The sequence below is a fragment of the Ascaphus truei genome, unplaced genomic scaffold, assembly GCF_040206685.1.
Source record: "Ascaphus truei isolate aAscTru1 unplaced genomic scaffold, aAscTru1.hap1 HAP1_SCAFFOLD_2099, whole genome shotgun sequence".
In the NCBI taxonomy this organism is placed as follows: domain Eukaryota; kingdom Metazoa; phylum Chordata; class Amphibia; order Anura; family Ascaphidae; genus Ascaphus; species Ascaphus truei.
Genome location: NW_027455010.1, coordinates 1 through 20,098, shown reverse-complemented (window position 1 = coordinate 20,098; position 20,098 = coordinate 1). Strand labels below are relative to the sequence as shown.

At 57.0% G+C, this 20,098-nt stretch overlaps 1 protein-coding gene across 1 annotated transcript in view; it reads left to right on the top strand.

The window, feature by feature from the left end:
- Nucleotides 1-19,077, top strand: part of LOC142477447 (lysosomal alpha-mannosidase-like) — a gene marked incomplete at both ends in the record, with an annotated part of 47,022 nt that extends 27,945 nt beyond the window's left edge. The window contains 12 exon segments of the mRNA XM_075582277.1: nt 4,237-4,346; nt 5,428-5,535; nt 9,274-9,386; nt 9,430-9,433; nt 9,575-9,719; nt 9,722-9,768; nt 12,227-12,280; nt 12,282-12,305; nt 12,307-12,326; nt 13,887-14,007; nt 18,957-19,049; nt 19,051-19,077. Of these exon segments, the coding sequence (XP_075438392.1) occupies nt 4,237-4,346; nt 5,428-5,535; nt 9,274-9,386; nt 9,430-9,433; nt 9,575-9,719; nt 9,722-9,768; nt 12,227-12,280; nt 12,282-12,305; nt 12,307-12,326; nt 13,887-14,007; nt 18,957-19,049; nt 19,051-19,077 (866 nt within the window).
- Nucleotides 19,078-20,098: the final 1,021 nt, after the last annotated feature.

The window sequence follows — 20,098 nt, the reverse complement described above, 5'->3', positions numbered from 1 at the left end:
CCCTGAAATTGCTGACCGCGACCCCCCCCCCTTTCTCAGTAAACCTTCTACTCTCACTTCCCCCCCATTACCTTCTCCAAACACTTCACACACACACTGACGAGCCCTCCCGTCACCAGGTCAGCCTTGGCATACCGTAAGGTGTCCGAGACCCCCCATGCCACATTCCAGTTCCCACAGCCCAGTTTCTGCATTTCCACAGTCCCCCCTTTTATGCTAGGGACCTTGGTGACATACGCATGGTCTTTCAGAGGAGGCCAACCGTCTACCGCAAGGCAAAGGGCTTCTCCGCCGCCTCCTCGCCTACGTCCACAGCAGCTGGTTCCATTAAAGCATTGTCCATTTCTATCCCGTCCGGCAGGGCAGGACCATTAAGTGACGCGGATGCTGAGAGGCCTTCCCTGAGGGCATGGGTAGGTACGGTCGCCTCCACACACCTGGAAACCCGGTTTCTTTCCCAGAGTGATGATCAGGCTTGGCACCGCTTCCGGGTTTGACCCGGAGACTACGGGTTTTGACCACGTGTCTCCGGGCTCTTTGGTTTTACCCAGTAAACCTCCGGGTGGTGGCGTTCGGCAGGCGGTGGCGTCTCCCGGCGTCCCCCTGAGTCCTCCCGGCATCTTCCCCCCCCTGCAAGTAACTCCTGTCAATATGGCCGCCACGGAGTCAAATGCCGCCACGTCGCCATGTCAACGGGAACACCACGTGACGTCACAGCGTCACGTGACGGCCGCTGCCGTGACAGCAGGACGCGCCGCGACGACGCGCGGCGCTGCATTGGCATGACAACGTGACGCCTCGGCGCCATAAGGTGTCCCGTTGTCGTGGCAACTTGACGCTGCGTGACGTCAGTTAGCGTCCCGTTGTCATGGTCACGCGGCGCCATGCGACTCCGCGCGACCATGTTGCAGCGGGAGACGCCGGAAGGATGTTGGAACGACGCTGGGGGAGGCGCCGCCGCCGAAGGTAAGGGCGAGATTTGAAAACGTTGTCTCCGGGTTGGCCTTCAGTAGAAGGTGGCGACGCTGGTGACGATCAGGACAACCGCCACAATTGCCCACACAATCCTAACCGAACCCGGCATCCTCCTATCCATCTTCCCAGCCAAGAGAACCAGTCATCCATCTCTCTCTCTCTGCACTGTCTCTCTCTCTTTCTCTCTCTCTCTCTCTCTCTCTGCACTCTCTCTCTCTCTCTCTGCACTCTCTCTGCACTCTCTCTCTCTCTCTGCACTCTCTCTCTCTGCACTCTCTCTCTCTCTCTCTCTGCACTCTCTCTCTCTCTCTCTGCACTCTCTCTCTCTCCCTGCACTCTCTCTCTCTCTCTCCCTGCACACACACTCTCTCTCTCTCTCTCTCCCTGCACACTCTCTCTCTCTCTGCACTCTCTCTCTACTCTCTCTCCTCTCTCTCTCCTTCTCTCTCCTATTTCTCTCTCTCCTATTTTTCTCTCTCCTCTTTCTCTCTCTCTCCTCTCTCTCCCCTCTCTCTCTCTCTCTCTCTCTCTTTCTGCACTCTCTCTCTCTGCACTCTCTCTCTCTGCACTCTCTCTCTCTGCACTCTCTCTCTCTCTCTCTGCACTCTCTCTCCCTGCACTCTCTCACTCCTCTCTCTCTCTCTCCTATTTCTCTCTCTCTCTCCTATTTCTCTCTCTCTCCTATTTCTCTCTCTCTCTCCTTCTCTCTCTCCTTCTCTCTCTCCTTCTCTCTCTCTCTCTCTCTCTCTCCTTCTCTCTCTCTCTCTCTCTCTCTCGTGTCTCGTGTCTCCTGAACTTTATCTATTTCTATTAAGAAATGATTATTTCTATAATAAGCTACTACCGAGGGACAACATTATATGCCCATTTATTGTAGGATTTGGAGAAAAGTTCATTAAAATCAGAAGAGCAGCTGCATTTGGTATAAACATTTATAGGCCTACTGATCACTAATGACTGCTCCGCTGTACCTATACATCCTTTTTGCATAGCTACGGTGCTATTACACGCCAATTCCTGTCTTCACTGATGGGATAATAAATTGGATTGGTTGGTTATCAAACCGAGGGAGAGAGGGGTTTACTTGCTACCTATATACGCCTTGACTAATATTTAGATCCTACAGGGGCGGTGAGGGCATCCATCACCGCGTCGTGGTTTTAAACCCATATATTAGAAAGATTATGTTAATAAAGGCGTTTTAATATGTCATCAATTAATACTCGGGGATTAGAGAGGCCGCAAACTGGGTTTACTTGTTTTTAAGTAACTTTATCAAAGCTCCCTCTGCCCAGAGGAGCAGCTCCCCCAACACACATGCTGAGCGGGGGACACTGTCTCTGTACAGGTAGCCCTCGCTATCCAACGTTTCAACGAATGGCATATCCAATGCAACCCTACGGGCCTTTTTTCGACCCCGGAATGCGTTATCCGACGCTCACCGCCACCGGTTAACGCGGGACTCACTTTACCGCGGTTTCACCATCCAACGCTACTTCCGGAACGGCTTCCGGTGGATAACCGAGGGACCGCCTGCATTCAGTTGGTATGTGGTTGGCGAAGCCATCGATCTTTCCACTGGCTTCTTGGCTTTCTCCTCCTCCCCCCCGACCCGACCCTCGTCCAATGATCGGCGATCGCCGCTAACTCACCTGAATGTAACCCTGACCCCAAAAATGCCTTATTCGTGGCCCCTGCCGCATTGGGAACGGGGGCCAGTTACACCGGGGTGTTTTTAGGAACACGTCGGTCAGCCTCGAGACCAATTCGGCAACGGTTTAATCTTTGTCCAATCTTGTTGGACAGGGAAACGCGCCTTTACCAAATCCCGTACAGCATGGTACGTGGCGGGGAGTTGGTCAGGGGGTGGGTGGGTCTACTGCATCTACGTTATGGACGGTCAACCTTCCACCCAGATCTGATCATGTCTCTTGGGATAAACTCGTCCTCATCAATTGGTCTAAATCTGCATGGTTAGGGCTGTAAGCCGTACACACCACATCAAATTCATTGCACCATTTCGTGGGGTCTACTTTAAGAGGTGGAAACATAGACTTTAAATTAATAAGGCGTCCAGGTGGCGTGTACCTCCGTTGTGACCTGCCCTCCTGGGTTAGGATTGGGGCCCTCCCTTAGCGTGGCCTGGAAAATTACCCTCCTCAACCTCTCCCCATACTTCTCAAATGACACCTCAGGGGCCTCCTCAGTTCTGATGTAGACACCTGCCACCTAGGTCTCAGTTCCCCTTCTCCAATAACGTATGTGGGGGGGGGGGATAGGTTAGGAGGAGTCACCTCCAATCCCAGCCTCAGGTTGGGTGACTAATTTGAGGAGGTGACTCGGGAGGTGGGGGGAATCCATCTAGTAGAGGAGGTGGAAGGAATTCCAATATATCCTCCCCTTCAACCTGAAGGGTCATGTGTGTGTGTGTTTGAGGCAGGGTAGAGTAGTAAGGGGCAGTATGGTTAACCTCGATCTCCTAGTTTCCCTCACCTGATCTTAGGACTTTTCTGCGGTATTGTTCCAGCTCCGGAGTTTGCCACCTCACGCTTTTCCATTTCCCCCACACCGCAGTGAATACCTGTGGTCCCGGTTTTCAGTAGTAACCTCGGACCCCCAATGGGAATCCATCCACCTTCTCAAATGCACCAATACGTCCATTTTCAATGGCCCCCGAAGAGTGGAAATAGTAATTTGGGAAATCTCATTCCGTTGACATATATATTTACATGCCCGCGGAGAGTAATTATCATGCGTGAACCATGCCAAGGGTCCCTTTTTGCCGCGCCGGAATAACCTTGGCGCATCGACCAGCCACGCTCTTTTCACTACTCCGGGCTTGGTCGGTGTTCTCGATCAAAGAACAACTACCCGGACCATTATCTAATAGCACCCAACTCTCATTTCGCCGTTCACCCACCAATCACACTCTTGCTCCTTCTTTTTCCCATGCGGACGCTTTAAACAATGGATTCCTCTCCGAGCCTCCAAGACTCGGACTCAATTTCTGCGGACCAGGGACCTCTTTTTGTAACCAGTGCAATCATTATTTCCTTTTATCCTTTTGGATCCCGTTACCCAGGACTTAACTTACCCCTCAAGACCATGAACCACCCAGGGAGCCCGAACAATTAGACACATGAACAAGGTGTCTTACCCTTTATGATGGCTCTTGTTTAGGGTTCAGGGGTCTCAATGTCCCAAAGTGCCTTATTGCCCCCCCCCCCCACCTCCCACCCCCCTGTTAACATCTCATTTCAGGGCACGCAATGGCCGTGGCTCAGCATCATGACGCAGTGACCGGAACGGCGAAGCAGCATGTCACCGATGATTACGCCCTGCGCCTATCCCAGGGCTGGGACGCCTGCCAGGTACCTCCGCCCTTCCTCTGAGACTAACCAATCAGATCGCTCCATTCTCCTCTGTCTATGGGACTGGCCCTTTAACCCATTAAACATGTCCCTGTCATTAGGTCACTTTGCCCCTACGTGGGACTGACCCTTTAACCCATTACACACGTCCCTGTCATTAGGTTACTTCGCTCCTACGTGGGACTGACCCTTTAACCCATTACACACGCCCCTCTCATTAGGTCACTTTGCCCCTATGTGGGACTGACCCTTTAACCCATTACACACGTCCCCGTCATTAGGTTACTTCGCTCCTACGTGGGACTGACCCTTTAACCCATTACACACGTCCCTGTCATTAGGTTACTTCGCTCCTACGTGGGACTGACCCTTTAACCCATTACACACGTCCCTGTCATTAGGTCACTTTGCCCCTACGTGGGACTGTCCCTTTAACCCATTACACACGTCCCGGTCATTAGGTCACTTTGCCCCTACGTGGGACTGACCCTTTAACCCATTTCACACGTCCCTGTCATTAGGTCACTTTGCCCCTATGTGGGACTGACCCTTTAACCCATTACACACGTCCCTGTCATTAGGTCACTTTGCCCCTACGTGGGACTGACCCTTTAACCCATTTCACACGTCCCTGTCATTAGGTCACTTTGCCCCTACGTGGGACTGACCCTTTAACCCATTAAACACGTCCCTGTCATTAGGTCACTTTGCCCCTACGTGGGACTGACCCTTTAACCCATTTCACACGTCCCTGTCATTAGGTCACTTTGCCCCTACGTGGGACTGACCCTTTAACCCATTACACACGTCCCTGTCATTAGGTCACTTTGCCCCTACGTGGGACTGACCCTTTTAACCCATTAAGCACGTCCCTGTCATTAGGTCACTTTGCCCCTACGTGGGACTGTCCCTTTTAACCCATTAAACATGTCCCTGTCATTAGGTCACTTTGCCCCTACGTGGGACTGACCCTTTAACCCATTACACACGTCCCTGTGTAATATGGAGCCTCTCTCCCCTGTTATAGCGCTCTTCTCGGTTTCCGTGGTGCGGGATTAACCCCTCCCTCCCCTCTCTGCAGGTGGTACTCAGTAACGCTCTGTCCAGCCTCGCGGGGACCAAGTATAACTTCGTGTTCTGTAACCTGCTGAACATCAGCGTGTGCCCGCTCACCGAGACCGCCAAAACCGTGAGGAGGAGACCCCCCGGAATTTCACTCCTCCCGCCCCTCCCCCCCCCCGGACTGTCACTCCTCCCTCAATTACGTCTCGCTCTTCTACTTTATTACTGTTTCTCCCTCTTTCCCGCCAACCCCCTTTAATGCTCCATCCTCTAGTCCAATGCGCCCTATCCCGTGCTCTCCCCTCCCCCCCCATATTTCTCTCTCCTCCCCCCATATTACGCATTCTCCCCTCCCCATATTATGCTCTCTCTCCCATCCCCCCATATTTCTCTCTCCTCCCCCCCATATTTCTCTCTCCTCCCCCCATATTACGCATTCTCCCCTCACCATATTACGCTCTCTCTCCCCTCCCCCATATTGCGCTCTCCCCCCAATATTTCTCCCCTCCCCCCCCATATTTCTCCCCTCCCCCCCCCCATAGTTACATAGTAGATGAGGTTGAAAAAAGACGTACGTCCATCTAGTTCAACCTATGCTAAATTTAGACAACAGATACTTTATCCTATATCTATACTTACTTATTGATCCAGGGGAAGGCAAACAAAAAACCCCAGAGTCATATCATCCAGTGATATCTCATAAGGGGAACAATAAATTCCTTCCCGACTCCAAGAATTGGCAATCGGATTAATCCCTGGATCCAACATCCTTCCCATGTATACCTATCTGGTATATCCCTGTATACCTTTCCCATCTAAAAAAGACGTCCAACTTTTATTTTTTTTAACAAATCTATTGTATCTGCCATCACAGTCTCCATGGGTAATGAGTCCCACACTGTAACTGCCCTAACTGCAAAGAACCCTTTCCTTTGTTGCGGGTGAAATCTCCTTTCCTCCGACCTTAAGGGATGTCCCCGAGTCCTTTGTACTGCCCGTGGGATGAATAGTTCTTTTGAAAGCTCCTTGTATTGTCCCTGAATATATTTGTATTCTCTTCTCTAATGTAAATAAATCTAATTTAGCTAGCCTCTCCTCATAAGATAGATTGTCCATCCCCATGTTTCTCTCCCCCCCCCACCCATATTGCGTCTCTCCCCCTCCCCCATATTGCACTCTCCCCCCCCCCCACCCCATATTGCGCTCTCTCCCCTTCCCATATTACGCTTTCACTCCCCCCCCCATATTGCGCTGTCCCCCCCATATTGCGCTCTCTCTCCCCCTCCCCCATATTGCACTCTCTCTCCCCCTCCCCCATATTGCACTCTCTCTCCCCCTCCCCCATATTGCACTCTCCTCCTCCCCCATATTGCGCTCTCTCCCCCCTCCCGCATATTGCGCTCTCTCTCCCCCCTCCCCCCCATATTGCGCTCTCTCTCCCCCTCCCCCATATTGCACTCTCTCTCCCCCTCCCCATATTGCGCTCTCTCTCCCCTCCCGCATATTGCGCTTCTCTCCCCCTCCCCCATATTGCACTCTCTCTCCCCTTCCCCCATATTGCGCTCTCTCCCCCTCCCCATATTGCGCTCTCTCTCCCCTCCCCATATTGCGCTCTCCTCCCCCTCCCGCATATTGCGCTCTCTCTCCCCTCCCCCATATTGCGCTCTCTCTCCCCCTCCCCCATATTGCGCTTCTCTCCCCCCTCCCCCATATTGCAGCTCTCTCTCCCCTTCCCCCATATTGCGCTCTCTCCCCCTCCCCATATTGCGCTCTCTCCCCCCTCCCCATATTGCGCTCTCTCCCCTCCCGCATATTGCGCTCTCTCTCCCCTCCCCCATATTGCGCTCTCTCTCCCCTCCCCCATATTGCGCTCTCTCTCCTCTCCCCCATATTGCACTCTCTCCTCCTCCCCCATATTGCGCTCTCTCTCCCCTCCCCCATATTGCGCTCTCTCTCCCCTCACCCATATTGCGCTCTCTCTCCCCCTCCCCCATATTGCACTCTCTCTCCCCTCCCCCATATTGCGCTCTCTTCCCCCTACGGCATATTACGCTCTCTCTCTCCCCTCCCCCATATTGCGCTCTCTCTCCCCATCCCCCATATTGCGCTCTCTCCCCTCCCCCCTCTATACTGCGCTCTCTCCCCCCCTCCCCCCCCATATTGCGCTCTCTCCCCTCCTCCCCATATTGCGCCCTCTCCCCTCCATATTGGGCCCTCTCCCCTCCCCCCATATTGCGCTTTCTCCCCTCCCCTCTATACTGCGCTCTCTCCCCCCTCCCCCCATATTGGGCCCTCTCCCCCCCCCCATACTGACACTCTCTCCCCCCCCCCCATACTGCGCTCTCTCCCCCTCCCCCCTCTATACTGCGCTCTCTCCCCCTCCCCCATATTGGGCCCTCCCCCCCCCCATACTGCGCTCTCTCCCTCCCCTCTATACTGCGCTCTCTCCCTCCCTGCCCCCTGTAGCGAGCTCGCTCTATCTCCCACTTTATTCGTGATCCAACCCCACTCCCCAACTCTCTCCCCTCCCCGTTTTACTCCGTCTCTCTCCCCCCCCCAACATATTGCGCTCTCCACCTCCTGTTTCACTCCCTGTCTCTCTCTCCCCCTCCTGTTTCACTCCCTGTCTCTCTCTCTCCCCCCCCTCCTGTTTCACTCCCTGTCTCTCTCTCCCCCCCCTCCTGTTTCACTCCGTCTCTCTCCCCCCTCCTGTTTCACTCCGTCTCTCTCCCCCCCCTCCTGTTTCACTCCGTCTCTCTCCCCCCCTCCTGTTTCACTCCGTCTCTCTCCCCCCCTCCTGTTTCACTCCGTCTCTCTCCCCCCCTCCTGTTTCACTCCGTCTCTCTCCCCCCCCTCCTGTTTCACTCCGTCTCTCTCCCCCCTCTCCTGTTTCATTCCGTCTCTCTCCCCCTCTCCTGTTTCACTCCGTCTCTCTCACTCCCCCCCGTACTCTTTCACTCCGTCTCTCTCCCCCCCCTCCTGTTTCACTCCCTGTCTCTCTCCCCCCCCCCCCCCGTTTCACTCCCTGTCTCTCTCTCCCCCCGTTTCACTCCCTGTCTCTCTCCCCCCCCCGTTTCACTCCCTGTCTCTCTCTCCCCCCTGTTTCACTCCGTCTCTACCCCCCCCCTGTTTCACTCCGTCTCTCCCCCCCCCCCCCCGTTTCACTCCCTGTCTCTCTCCTCCCCCCCTCCTGTTTCACTCCCTGTCTCTCTCTCCCCCCCTCCTGTTTCACTCCCTGTCTCTCTCTCCCCCCCCCTTCTGTTTCACTCCCTGTCTCTCTCCCCCCCCCCCCTCCTGTTTCACTCCCTGTCTCTCTCTCCCGCCCCCCCCCTTCTGTTTCACTCCCTGTCTCTCTCCCCCCCCCTCCTGTTTCACTCCGTCTCTCTCTCCTCCCCGCCCCCCCGTTTCACTCCCTGTCTCTCTCCCCCCCCTCCTGTTTCACTCCCTGTCTCTCTCTCTCCGCCCCCCCCCTTCTGTTTCACCTCCCTGTCTCTCTCTCCCCCTCCCCCATTTCACTCCGTCTCTCTCCCCCCCTCCCCGTTTCACTCCCTGTCTCTCTCTCCTCCCCCCCCCCGGTTTCACTCCCTGTCTCTCCCCCCCCCCCCCCCCGTTTCACTCCCTGTCTCTCTCTCCCCCCCCCCCCGTTTCACTCCCTGTCTCTCTCTCCCCCCCCCCGTTTCACTCCGTCTCTCTCTCCCCTCCCCCCGTTTCACTCCCTGTCTCTCTCCCCCCCCCCGTTTCACTCCGTCTCTCTCTCCCCTCCCCCCGTTTCACTCCCTGTCCTCTCTCCCCCCGTTTCACTCCCTGTCTCTCTCTCCCCTCCCCCCCCCCCCCCGTTTTCACTCCCTGCCTCCCCCCCTCACAGTTCACGGTGTTCCTGTATAACCCCCTGGGACGCAGCGTCACATGGAATGTCCGGCTGCCGGTCAGTGGCCTCTCGTACACGGTTACCGGCCCCTCCGGGGAGAGCGTACCCAAGTGAGGTAAGAGGAAGGGGGGGTGGGAGTGACCTAATGAACAGGGATGTGTGATGTCACGTGTCGAGCGTCTCCTCCCCTTTCTCCCGATTGGGCTGCCCGAGACCACACGCGTGGGCGACGAGCTTGGCACTCCCCCTCCCCCCCCCCCCCGATTTTATCTGCTCTCTCCCTCCCCCCCCCCCCCAGGTGGTGGCGCTGTCCGACTTCACGCGAGCCGTGCGCGAGGAGAAGGGGGGAGCCGCGCGGGAGCTGATCTTCCAGGGCACCGTTACCCCCCCCTGGGGGTTCAGCAGCTTCGCCGTGGGGCAGATATCCGCTCGTGGGCGGTTTTTTCGCAGGGCAGAGGCCGCAGAAAGCAGCCCACGGTCATCCAGAACAAGGTGGCCCGACTGCCTTATTGCCCCTGTAACCCGCCTCCTGAGTGCCTTATTGCCCCTGTAACATGTTATTGCAGTAACCCGCCTCCTGAGTGCCTTATTGCCCCTGTAACATGTTATTGCAGTAACCCGCCTCCTGAGTGCCTTATTGCCCCTGTAACATGTTATTGCAGTAACCCGCACTCCTGAGTGCCTTATTGCCCCTGTAACATGTTATTGCAGTAACCCGCCTCCTGAGTGCCTTATTGCTCCTGTAACATGTTATTGCAGTAACCCGCCTCCTGAGTGCCTTATTGCCTCTGTAACATGTTATTGCAGTAACCCGCCTCCTGAGTGCCTTATTGCCCTGTAACATGTTATCGCAGTAACCCGCCTCCTGAGTGCCTTATTGCCCCTGTAACATGTTATTGCAGTAACCCCGCCTCCTGAGTGCCTTATTGCTCCTGTAACATGTTATTGCAAGTAACCCGCCTCCTGAGTGCCTTATTGCCTCTGTAACATGTTATTGCAGTAACCCGCCTCCTGAGTGCCTTATTGCCCTGTAACATGTTATCGCAGTAACCCGCCTCCTGAGTGCCTTATTGCCCCTGTAACATGTTATCGCAGTAACCCGCCTCCTGAGTGCCTTATTGGTCCTGTAACATGTTATCGCAGTAACCCGCCTCCTGAGTGCCTTATTGCCCCCTGTAACGTGTTATCGCAGTAACCCGCCTCCTGAGTGCCTTATTGTCCCTGTAACGGTGTTATCGCAGTAACCCGCCTCCTGAGTGCCTTATTGCCCCTGTAACATGTTATCGCAGTAACCCGCCTCCTGAGCGCCTTATTGCCCCTGTAACATGTTATTGCAGTAACCCGCCTCCTGAGTGCCTTATTACTCCTGTAACATGTTATTGCAGTAACACGCCTCCTGAGTGCCTTATTGCCCCCTGTAACATGTTATTGCAGTAACCCGCCTCCTGAGTGCCTTATTGCCCCAGTAACATGTTATTGCAGTAACCCGCCTCCTGAGTGCCTTATTGCGCCTGTAACATGTTATTGCAGTAACCCGCCTCCTGAGTGCCTTATTGCCCCTGTAACCCGCCTCCTGAGTGCCTTATTGCCCCTGTAACATGTTATCGCAGTAACCCGCCTCCTGAGTGCCTTATTGCCCCTGTAACATGTTACTGCAGTAACCTGCCTCCTGAGTGCCTTATTGCCCCTGTAACATGTTATTGCAGTAACCCGGCTCCTGAGTGCAGTAACCCGCCTTCTGAGTGCCTTATTGTCCCTGTAACATGTTATTGCAGTAACCCGCCTCCTGAGTGCCTTATTGTCCCCTGTAACATGTTATCGCAGTAACCTGCCTCCTGAGTGCCTTATTGCCCCTGTAACATGTTATCGCAGTAACCCGCCTCCTGAGTGCCTTATTGCCCCTGTAACATGTTATTGCAGTAACCCGCCTCCTGAGTGCCTTATTGCCCCTGTAACATGTTACTGCAGTAACCCGCCTCCTGAGTGCCTTATTGTCCCTGTAACATGTTACTGCAGTAACCCGCCTCCTGAGTGCCTTATTGTCCCTGTAACATGTTATCGCAGTAACCCGCCTCCTGAGTGCCTTATTGTCCCCTGTAACATGTTATCGCAGTAACCCGCCTCCTGAGTGCCTTATTGCCCCTGTAACGTGTTATCGCAGTAACCCGCCTCCTGAGTGCCTTATTGCCCCTGTAACGTGTTATCGCAGTAACCCGCCTCCTGAGTGCCTTATTGCCCCTGTAACGTGTTACTACAGTAACCCTCCTCCTGAGTGGCCTTATTGCCCCTGTAACGTGTTACTGCAGTAACCCGCCTCCTGAGTGCCTTATTTCCCCCTGTAACATGTTATCCGCAGTAACCCGCTCCTGCGTGCCTTATTGCCCCTGTAACATGTTATCGCAGTAACCCGTCTCCTGAGTGCCTTATTGCCCCTGTAACATGTTATCGCAGTAACCTGCCTCCTGAGTGCCTTATTGTCCCTGTAACATGTTATTGCAGTAACCCGCCTCCTGAGTGCCTTATTGTCCCTGTAACATGTTATTGCAGTAACCCGCCTCCTGAGTGCCTTATTGCCCCTGTAACATGTTATCGCAGTAACCCGCCTCCTGAGTGCCTTATTGCCCCTGTAACATGTTATCGCAGTAACCCGCCTCCTGAGTGCCTTATTGCCCCTGTAACGTGTTATTACAGTAACCCGCCTCCTGAGTGCCTTATTGCCTCTGTAACATGTTATTGCAGTAACCCACCTCCTGAGTGCCTTATTGCCCCCTGTAACATGTTATTACAGTAACCCGCCTCCTGAGTGCCTTATTGCCTCTGTAACATGTTATTGCAGTAACCCGCCTCCTGAGTGCCTTATTGCCCCTGTAACGTGTTACTGCAGTAACCCGCCTCCTGAGTGCCTTATTGCCCCTGTAACGTGTTATTGCCCTTACTCATTTCCCGTCAGTATTACCAAGTTGTGTTTGATCCGGACACGGGATTAATTAGTGAGATTCAGAACCTTGGAGAAGGGGATCTCGTTACCTCGTCACGCAGAGTTTCTACTGGTAACTATATATATCCTCTCTCCCTGTGTATAGTACCAGTGACCCCTCACCTCTCTCCCTGTGTATAGTACCAGTGACCCCTCACCTCTCTCCCTGTATATAGTACCAGTGACCCCTCGCCTCTGTCCCTGTGTATAGTACCAGTGACCCCTCACTCTCTTTCCCTGTGTATAGTACCAGTGACCCCTCGCCTCTGTCCCTGTGTATAGTACCAGTGACCCCTCATCTCTCCCCCTCTGTATATAGTACCAGTGACCCCTCGCCTCTCTCCCTGTGTATAGTACCAGTGACCCCTCACCTCTCCCCTCTGTATATAGTACCAGGTGACCCCTCGCCTCTCTCCCTGTGTATAGTACCAGTGACCCCTCACCTCTCCCCTCTGTATATAGTACCAGTGACCCCTCGCCTCTCTCCCTGTGTATAGTACACAGTGACCCCTCGCCTCTCTCCCTGTGTATAGTACCAGTGACCCCTCACCTCTCCCCTCTGTATATAGTACCAGTGACCCCTCGCCTCTGTCCCTGTGTATAGTACCAGTGACCCCTCGCCTCTCTCCCTGTATATAGTACCAGTGACCCCTCGCCTCTGTCCCTGTGTATAGTACCAGTGACCCCCTCGCCTCTCTCCCTGTATATAGTACCAGTGACCCCCTCGCCTCTGTCCCTGTGTATAGTACCAGCGACCCCTCACCTCTCCCCTCTGTATATAGTACCAGTGACCCCTCACCTCTCTCCCTGTATATAGTACCAGCGACCCCTCACCTCTCTCCCTGTATATAGTACCAGTGACCCCCTCACCTCTCTCCCTGTGTATAGTACCAGTGACCCCTCGCCTCTGTCCCTGTGTATAGTACCAGTGACCCCTTGCCTCTCTCCCTGTGTATAGTACCAGTGACCCCTCACCTCTCCCCTCTGTATATAGTACCAGTGACCCCTCACCTCTCTCCCTGTGTATAGTACCAGCGACCCCTCACCTCTCTCCCTGTATATAGTACCAGCGACCCCCTCGCCTCTCTCCCTGTATATAGTACCAGCGACCCCTCACCTCTCCCCTCTGTATATAGTACCAGCGACCCCTCACCTCTCCCCCTCTGTGTATAGTACCAGTGACCCCTCACCTCTCCCCTCTGTATATAGTACCAGTGACCCCTCGCCTCTCTCCCTGTGTATAGTACCAGTGACCCCCTCGCCTCTCTCCCTGTGTATAGTACCAGTGACCCCTCGCCTCTCCCCTCTGTATATAGTACCAGCGACCCCTCACCTCTCCCCTCTGTATATAGTACCAGTGACCCCTCGCCTCTCTCTCCCTGTGTATAGTACCAGTGACCCCTCGCCTCTCTCCCTGTGTATAGTACCAGTGACCCCTCGCCTCTCTCCCTGTGTATAGTACCAGTGACCCCTCGCCTCTCCCCTCTGTATATAGTACCAGTGACCCCTCACCTCTCTCCCTGTGTATAGTACCAAGCGACCCCTCACCTCTCTCCCTGTATATAGTACCAGCGACCCCTCACCTCTCTCCCTGTGTATAGTACCAGTGACCCCTCACCTCTCCCCTCTGTAGGTATAACGCCAGTATAGGTAACTCGGATAGTTCCCAGCCGTCCGGCGCTTACATCTTCAGACCGGACAGATCGGCGCCGTATAATCTCGCCCAGCAGCGCGTGCGCAGTCACATGGTGCAGGTGAGACGGGGCCGGCACACCGCTGCTCTCACTGTCCTGTCCCAGGAAACTCTCCCTCCCTCCCCCTCCCTCCCTCCCCCTCCCTCCCCCTCCCTCCCTCACCCCTCCCTCACCCTCCCTCCCTCACCCTCTTTCCTGCCTCCCTCACCCTCTTTCCTGCCTCCCTCCCTCACCCTCTTTCCTGCCTCCCTCCCTCACCCTCTTTCCTGCCTCCCTCCCTCACCCTCTTTCCTGCCTCCCTCACCCTCCCTCCCTCACCCTCCCTCCCCATCCCTCCCTCACCCCTCCCTCCCTCACCCTCTTTCCTCCCTCACCCTCCCCTCCCTCCCTCCCTCACCCTCTTTCCTGCCTCCCTCCCTCACCCTCTTTCTGCCTCCCTCCCTCACCCTCTTTCCTGCCTCCCTCCCTCACCCTCTTTCCTGCCTCCCTCACCCTCCCTCCCTCACCCTCCCTCCCTCCCTCACCCTCTTCCTCCCTCACCCTCCCTCCCTCCCTCACCCTCTTTCCTGCCTCCTCCCTCACCCTCTTTCCTGCCTCCCTCACCCTCCCTCCCTCACCCTCTTTCCTGCCTCCCTCCCTCACCCTCTTTTCCTGCCTCCCTCCCTCACCCTCTTTCCTCCCTCCCTCACCCTCTTTCCTGCCTCCCTCACCCTCTTTCCTCCCTCCCTCCCTCACCCTCTTTCCTCCCTCCCTCCTCACTCCTCTTTCCTCCCTCCCTCCCTCACTCTCTTTCCTCCCTCCCTCACTCTCTTTCCTCCCTCCCTTCCTCACCCTCTTTCCTCCCTCCCTCCCTCACTCTCTTTCCTCCCTCCTTCCTCACCCTCTTTCCTCCCTCCCTCCCTCACCCTCTTTCCGCCCTCCCTCACCCTCTTTCCGCCCTCCCTCACCCTCTTTCCGCCCTCCCTCACCCTCTTTCCGCCCTCCCTCACCCTCTTCCCTCCCTCCCTCCCTCACCCTCTTCCCTCCCTCCCTCCCTCACCCTCTTCCCTCCCTCCCTCCCTCACCCTCTTCCCTCCCTCCCTCCCTCACCCTCTTCCCTCCCTCCCTCACCCTCTTCCCTCCCTCCCTCCCTCACCCTCTTCCCTCCCTCCCCTCCCTCACCCTCTTCCCTCCCTCCCCTCACCCTCTTCCCTCCCTCCCTCCCTCACCCTCTTCCCTCCCTCCCTCCCTCACCCTCTTCCCTCCCTCCCTCACCCTCTTCCTCCCTCCTCCCTCACCCTCTTCCCTCCTCCCTCACCCCTCTTCCCTCCCTCCCTCACCCTCTTCCCTCCCTCCCTCCCTCCCTCACCCTCTTCCCTCCCTCCCTCCCTCACCCTCTTCCCTCCCTCCCCTCCCTCACCCTCTTCCCTCCCTCCCTCACCCTCTTCCCTCCCTCCCTCCCTCACCCTCTTCCCTCCCTCCCTCCCTCACCCTCTTCCCTCCCTCACCCTCTTCCCTCCCTCACCCTCTTCCCTCCCTCACCCTCTTCCCTCCCTCACCCTCTTCCCTCCCTCACCCTCTTCCCTCCCTCCCTCCCTCACCCCTCTTCCCTCCCTCACCCTCTTCCCTCCCTCACCCTCTTCCCTCCCTCACCCTCTTCCCTCCCTCACCCTCTTCCCTCCCTCACCCTCTTCCCTCCCTCACCCTCTTCCCTCCCTCACCCTCTTCCCTCCCTCACCCTCTCTCCCTCCCTCAACCTCTCTCCCTCCCTCCTCCCTCTTCTCTTCCCCCCTCTTCTTCTCTTCCCCCCCTCTCCTTCTCTCCCCCCCTCTCTCCTTCTCTCCCCCCTCTCTCCCCCTCTCTCCTTCTCTCTCCCCCTCTCTCCTCTCCCCCCTCTCTCCTCTCCCCCCCTCTCTCTTCTTCTCTACCCCTCTCTCTTCTTCTCTCCCCCCTCTCTCTTCTTCTCTCCCCCCCTCTCTCTTCTTCTCTCCCCCCCTCTCTCTTCTTCTCTACCCCCCTCTCTCTTCTTCTCTACCCCCCTCTCTCTTCTTCTCTCCCCCTCTCTTCTTCTCTCCCCCTCTCTCTTCTTCTCTCCCCCCTCTCTCTTCTTCTCTCCCCCCCCTCTCTCTTCTTCTCTCCCCCCCCTCTCTCTTCTTCTCTCCCCCCTGTCTCTTCTTATCCCCCCCCCCCCGTCTCTTCTTATCCCCCCCCCCCCGTCTCTTCTTATCCCCCCCCCCGTCTCTTCTTATCCCCCCCCCCCGTCTCTTCTTATCCCCCCCCCGTCTCTTCTTATCTCCCCACCCCGTCTCTTCTTATCTCCCCCCCCATCTCTTCTTATCTCCCCCCCCCCGTCTCTTCTTATCTCCCCCCCCCGTCTCTTCTTATCTCCCCCCCCGTCTCTTCTTATCTCCCCCCCCCCCGTCTCTTCTTATCTCCCCCCCCGTCTCTTCTTATCTCCCCCCCCGTCTCTTCTTATCTCCCCCCCCCGTCTCTTCTTATCTCCCCCCCCCCCGTCTCTTCTTATCTCCCCCCCCCCCGTCTCTTCTTATCTCCCCCCCCCCGTCTCTCTTCTTATCTCCCCCCCCCTCCGTCTCTTCTTATCTCCCCCCCCCCGTCTCTTCTTATCTCCCCCCCCCGTCTCTTCTTATCTCCCCCCCCGTCTCTTCTTATCTCCCCCCCTCTCTCTTCTTATCTCCCCCCCCCGTCTCTTCTTATCTCCCCCCCCCGTCTCTTCTTATCTCCCCCCCCCGTCTCTTCTTATCTCCCCCCCCGTCTCTTCTTATCTCCCCCCCCCCGTCTCTTCTTATCTCCCCCCCGTCTCTTCTTATCTCCCCCCCCCCCGTCTCTTCTTATCTCCCCCCCCCGTCTCTTCTTATCTCCCCCCCCCCGTCTCTTCTTATCTCCCCCCCCCGTCTCTTCTTATCTCCCCCCCCCGTCTCTTCTTATCTCCCCCCCCCGTCTCTTCTTATCTCCCCCCCCCGTCTCTTCTTATCTCCCCCCCCCTCTCTCTTCTTATCTCCCCCCCCCGTCTCTTCTTATCTCCCTCCCCCCCCCGTCTCTTCTTATCTCCCCCCCCCGTCTCTTCTTATCTCCCCCCCCCCCCGTCTCTTCTTATCTCCCCCCCCCGTCTCTTCTTATCTCCCCCCCCCCGTCTCTTCTTATCTCCCCCCCTCCCCCCGTCTCTTCTTATCTCCCCCCCTCTCTCTTCTTATCTCCCCCCCCGTCTCTTCTTATCTCCCCCCCCCCCCGTCTCTTCTTATCTCCCCCCCCCGTCTCTTCTTATCTCCCCCCCCCCCGTCTCTTCTTATCTCCCCCCCCGTCTCTTCTTATCTCCCCCCCCCCGTCTCTTCTTATCTCCCCCCCGTCTCTTCTTATCTCCCCCCCGTCTCTTCTTATCTCCCCCCCCCGTCTCTTCTTATCTCCCCCCCCCGTCTCTTCTTATCTCCCCCCCCTCTCTTCTTATCTCCCCCCCCCGTCTCTTCTTATCTCCCCCCCCCGTCTCTTCTTATCTCCCCCCCCCGTCTCTTCTTATCTCCCCCCCCGTCTCTTCTTATCTCCCCCCCCCGTCTCTTCTTATCTCCCCCCTCTCTCCCCCCCCCGTCTCTTCTTATCTCCCCCCCCCCGTCTCTTCTTATCTCCCCCCCCCGTCTCTTCTTATCTCCCCCCCCCGTCTCTTCTTATCTCCCCCCCCCGTCTCTTCTTATCTCCCCCCCCCGTCTCTTCTTATCTCCCCCCCCCGTCTCTTCTTATCTCCCCCCCCCCGTCTCTTCTTATCTCCCCCCCCCGTCTCTTCTTATCTCCCCCCCCGTCTCTTCTTATCTCCCCCCCCGTCTCTTCTTATCTCCCCCCCCGTCTCTTCTTATCTCCCCCCCCCCGTCTCTTCTTATCTCTCCCCCCCCGTCTCTTCTTATCTCCCCCCCCCCGTCTCTTCTTATCTCCCCCCCCCCGTCTCTTCTTATCTCCCCCCCCCCCTCTCTCTTCTTATCTCCCCCCCCGTCTCTTCTTATCTCCCCCCCCCCGTCTCTTCTTATCTCCCCCCCCGTCTCTTCTTATCTCCCCCCCCCCGTCTCTTCTTATCTCCCCCCCCCGTCTCTTCTTATCTCCCCCCCCGTCTCTTCTTATCTCCCCCCCCCCGTCTCTTCTTATCCCCCCCCCCCCGTCTCTTCTTATCTCCCCCCCCCGTCTCTTCTTATCTCCCCCCCCCGTCTCTTCTTATCTCCCCCCCCCGTCTCTTCTTATCTCCCCCCCCCCCCGTCTCTTCTTATCTCCCCCCCCCCGTCTCTTCTTATCTCCCCCCCCTCTCTCTTCTTATCTCCCCCCCCCGTCTCTTCTTATCTCCCCCCCCGTCTCTTCTTATCTCCCCCCCCGTCTCTTCTTATCTCCCCCCCCGTCTCTTCTTATCTCCCCCCCCCCCGTCTCTTCTTATCTCCCCCCCCCCGTCTCTTCTTATCTCCTCCCCCCCCGTCTCTTCTTATCTCCCCCCCCCCCGTCTCTTCTTATCTCCCCCCCCCCCCGTCTCTTCTTATCTCCCCCCCCCCGTCTCTTCTTATCTCCCCCCCCCGTTCTCTTCTTATCTCCCCCCCCTCTCTCTTCTTATCTCCCCCCCCCGTCTCTTCTTATCTCCCCCCCCCCGTCTCTTCTTATCTCCCCCCCCTCTCTCTTCTTATCTCCCCCCCCGTCTCTTCTTATCTCCCCCCCCGTCTCTTCTTATCTCCCCCCCTCTCTCTTCTTATCTCCCCCCCCGTCTCTTCTTATCTCCCCCCCCTCTCTCTTCTTATCTCCCCCCCCCCCGTCTCTTCTTATCTCCCCCGTCTCTTCTTCTATCCCCCCCTCTTTTCTCCCCCCCCCTCTCTCTTCTCCCCCCCCCTCTCTCTTCTCTCCCCCCCCCTCTCTTTACACCCCCCCCCCCCTCTCTTCTCACCCCCCCTTCTCTCTCCCCCCCCCCCCCCTTCCCCCTGCAGTCTCCCCCCCCTCTCTTCGCCCCCTGTTTACCTCTCTCTCTCTCTCTCTCTCTCTCTCTCTGCACAGAGAACTCTCTGGTACAGGAGGTATATCAGAATTTCTCCTCCTGGGGCTCACAAGTTGTGCGGTTATACGCGGGGCAGAGATATGTGGAGCTGGAAGTGGACAGTGGGTCCCATTCCCATCCCTGTGAGTTGTGTGTGCGGGGAGGGGGGCTGTCTCTGTCTCTCTCCGCTCTGTGTTGTGCGGGGAGGGGGGCTGTCTCTGTCTGTCTCCTCCCCCTCTGTGTGTGCGGGGGAGGGGGGCTGTCTCTGTCTCTCCCCTCTGTGTGTGCTGGGAGGGGGGCATGTCTCTCTCCCCTCTGTGTGTGCGGGGAGGGGGGCTGTCTCTGTCTCTCTCTCCTCTGTGTGTGCGGGGAGGGGGGGCTGTCTCTCTCTCCTCTGTGTGTGCGGGGAGGGGGGCTGTCTCTGTCTCTCCCCTCTGTGTGTGCGGGGAGGGGGGCTGTCTCTGTCTCTCCCCTCTGTGTGTGCGGGGAGGGGGGGCTGTCTCTGTCTCTCCCCTCTGTGTGTGCGGGGAGGGGGGCTGTCTCTGTCTCTCTCTCCTCTGTGTGTGCGGGGAGGGGGGCTGTCTCTGTCTGTCTCTCTCTCCTCTGTGTGTGTGCGGGGAGGGGGGGCTTGTCTCTCTCTCCTCTGTGTGTGCGGGGAGGGGGGCTGTCTCTGTCTGTCTCTCTCTCCTCTGTGTGTGCGGGGAGGGGGGCTGTCTCTGTCTGTCTCTCTCTCCTCTGTGTGTGCGGGGAGGGGGCTGTCTCTGTCTGTCTCTCTCTCCTCTGTGTGTGCGGGGAGGGGGGCTGTCTCTGTCTGTCTCTCTCTCCTCTGTGTGTGCGGGGAGGGGGGCTGTCTCTCTCGTGCTCTCTCTGTGTGTGCGGGGAGGGGGGCTGTCTCTCTCTGTCTCTCTCTCCTCTGTGTGTGCGGGGAGGGGGGCTGTCTCTCTCTGTCTCTCTCTCCTCTGTGTGTGCGGGGAGGGGGGCTGTCTCTCTCTGTCTCTCTCTCCTCTGTGTGTGCGGGGAGGGGGGCTGTCTCTGTCTGTCTCTCTCTCCTCTGTGTGTGCGGGGAGGGGGGCTGTCTCTCTCTGTCTCTCTCTCTCCTCTGTGTGTGCGGGGGAGGGGGGGCTGTCTCTCTCTGTCTCTCTCTCCTCTGTGTGTGCGGGGAGA